General features: G+C 52.5%; 1 protein-coding gene across 1 annotated transcript in view; it reads right to left on the reverse strand.

Moving 5' to 3' along the window:
• Positions 1-11: 11 nt before the first annotated feature.
• CSUI_006286 (proteasome subunit alpha type) overlaps positions 12-3,027 on the reverse strand; it is a 3,961-nt gene continuing 945 nt past the window's right edge. The window contains exons 2-4 of the mRNA XM_068066450.1: positions 2,127-2,260; positions 1,392-1,508; positions 12-816 (exon numbers count right to left, since the gene is read on the reverse strand). Of these exons, the coding sequence (XP_067921574.1) occupies positions 639-816; positions 1,392-1,508; positions 2,127-2,260 (429 nt within the window). The 3' untranslated portion in view covers positions 12-638. The remainder of the gene's footprint in view (positions 817-1,391; positions 1,509-2,126; positions 2,261-3,027) is intronic.

Raw genomic sequence — 3,027 nt, forward strand, 5'->3', positions numbered from 1 at the left:
AGGACACGAGGGGCTCTCGGGTTCACAGGCCAGCGCCTTGGCGGCTGAGGTTAGGAGTCTTCACCGTGTCTAGTTGGTCCATCCCAACTTCTTTGATGTAAGCAAGGTGGATTGCCGCACATACAGACAGTAGCCCAAACACAACAGCGGGCTAACTGCACTAACCGGCCACATGAACTTTCTGGCAATGGTTCGCCGTATTGGTCGTGAAGGGCACATGACCCATGCCTGCGAGTCGGCACACAAATCGCGCGGTGAGCCTCCTTCCCCCCTATCCACTTCGGCCATCCGATGACAATAGTGCGGTACACGTTCTTGGTAACAGCTCTCGCACTTTGTTCAGAGAATCATGTACGAAGGGAAGATGGCTCTCTTTCTCCCTCGAAAATGTTCGAGCGTCCAAGCACATGCGTTCGTAAGTACATCGTAACCTCCGCCAACTCACTTCCTTACATGCTCGAGTGTGAGGAGACTTCCCTTTTCCCTCCAACTTTCCCGCACAGTGACCACTTCGAGTCGTTGTTAACATCGCCCGTGGACACAAGAAGCTCAGTGAGAAGCCCAACAATCAGTGGTACACACCACACATTCCAGAAGGCCGAGGAGACAGCCGAGCACTACATCAAGAACGTTTTGCTTCATTCTACTTCGCTGAGGTAGTCCTTGATTTCTGCTGGAGTGAGAATGCGAAATTTCCTGTCTTCACCGACAACGCCTATCTCGATGTTATGCTCATTCATTGCGCCCTCAAAACCCTCTTTGAGCGTAAGAATTGCTGTGTGGATAGCGTCTTCCAGTTCTATGTCCGGGTTGTACCTGAGAACGCACAAAGCATGTCTTTACATTCAAGCATCTACTAACCGCGCACCGGACGCCCTATGTAGAAAAACTGGACTTCACAATCACAAACGATCGAAGTGACACACTGTGTACAGCAGGGGCCCCGGGTTGTGTGAACACAAGTGACGGTTGCCAGTGAGTTTCTTTAGAGGCGGAAGCGCGAATATGCATGGTGATCTCGGAGATGTGCTCTTTCTGCTCGACGTCGCAGACAGCATGCGCAGAAGGGGCGCGACCGGGTTCCCTGTTGTGTGACTCAGCTGGTGGCTGCGACTTGGACAGTTCTGACTGCGAGTTACGGCAGGGCGTTTAGCACAGAGATGCTTTGTCGGTCACTTGGGCAAACAATTTGTCGGCGAAACGCAATTATGACTGGCGGAGTCTATCGCTCCTGGAGTGTCGCGCCTGCCGCATTGCCTGGAATACTAAGGAGCTCCAGCGTGCTCTATCTAGGCAGTTTCGCACGATGCACCCGCATGTATGCAGAAAGCAACACTGCCGTTTCCCGGGAGCATTAACGTCCCCTCACTATCAACGGGCGAGTCAGTTACCTTTTTTCAAGAAAGGTTTTGGCGTTGTGCATGTCCCGGCCAATAGCAGACGCCTTCCAACCAAAATAAGCTCCACTCGGGTCTACCTGAAACAACTGGGGGCCGTATTCGTCATACCTGAGAAGCAAGCCGAGGCCTCCAACGCACAGGGAGATCAAGGATTGAATTAAAGGCTATGTAGACAGTCAAACCCCTAGAAGGGATACATGCTCTAAAGGTATCCACGTGTACAACCCCGGTGACTGGAGGGGGCGACGTCTATTCAAACAACGAGACGTCGAGAACGCCGGTATCCGGCTTGTGAAAGGACAAACCTTTCTCCAAGGACATGGCCTAGAATGGGCGTGAGCTCCTGCCTGCTGTTGGTATCATCTCCTATCTGGTCGACTGCACCGAGGTTTTCACACACAGCTGTCATTTCTGAACTACCCTCACCGCAATAGCTAGACACTTCGCCACGGTAAGTCGCAGCGAGAAACCCTTCCGAACAAAACCTGGGACCTCGTGACGCCCGCGCACAGCAGAGAAGTAAACACCATCACGCGGAACTACCACAGACGTCTGGAGGTGCGCGCAGACTCCGCCTTGCCACCAAGACAGACCCTGTCTTTTTAAGAATGTTCTTTCTCTGCACTGTTTCTTAGGAACACAGGCAACCATTTTATACCCCCTAAACAAGATTCACGGCGAAAGAGCATTCCCAGAAAACTCCGGTTCGCAGCCTTCCTTTCTTACCCTGCGACAAGAAGTGAAAGCCCAAAGGGTCTGACACCACCAGACTGTGTGTATTCTTGCATGACGGCCGCGACATCCTGGACAAGCTGACTAACAGAAATTGGTGAATTGTAGAACAAGTTGTACGCCGCTGCCTGAGAACAGATATGGCTCCGACATAACCCCAAAGCTGCACGCCCTGTCATCATACCCACTATCGGTGCGGCGCCGGTCTACGCCTTCCCAGCGATACTACGAGAGCTGCAGAAATGCCTAGGACGAAATGCCCAGCATCGGCATCACTGCCCCCCCCGCTCGAAATGGGCGTATCGTTGCAAAGCTGACTGGGTTGTTTCGGTCCTTACATCATGAGTCTCTTTGTGATATGCTGCCGGTGAACCTTCGCGTCTCCCTGAAGAGACACGTGCTTCGGGAACGAGATTCTGTGGGCTCCACGACACCTGTTACAAGTATAGAAGAGCTACTCCGCTTCAAAAGAGCTGTGGAGGTATCTCTGGGGTTCAGGATTGCGCGCGGAAGGGCGCATGTAAAGAAACAAACGTTCAGTCTTCATGTCTAGAACCTCGCCGCACGAAACTCTATCCTTCCCATATCGAGAGAAATATCGGCCTTTACGCTGGCCTTACACGTGTGTGAAGACTGGTGCAAAAACGAAGCAATGGCTCTAGTTCTTTCTTGACTTGTTCTTTGTACCCCAGCAAAACAGTAAAGCTTAGCAGCCACGTCGTGCCTGCGTATGCCAGTTGTTCCCGTTATTGTGGCCTTTTAGGGTAAGGCGCGCTGCTGTATATGACAACAAAGTACGGAAAACCCTGACGCGCCGATGTACTACCCTTCGTTCAAGGGCGACCCAGGCAGCACCCGTGGTAGGGACGAGTGTGGCCCTTACACGGATCCCAAG

Source organism: Cystoisospora suis (genome assembly GCF_002600585.1).
Source record: "Cystoisospora suis strain Wien I chromosome Unknown contig_3151, whole genome shotgun sequence".
In the NCBI taxonomy this organism is placed as follows: Eukaryota; Apicomplexa; class Conoidasida; order Eucoccidiorida; family Sarcocystidae; genus Cystoisospora; species Cystoisospora suis.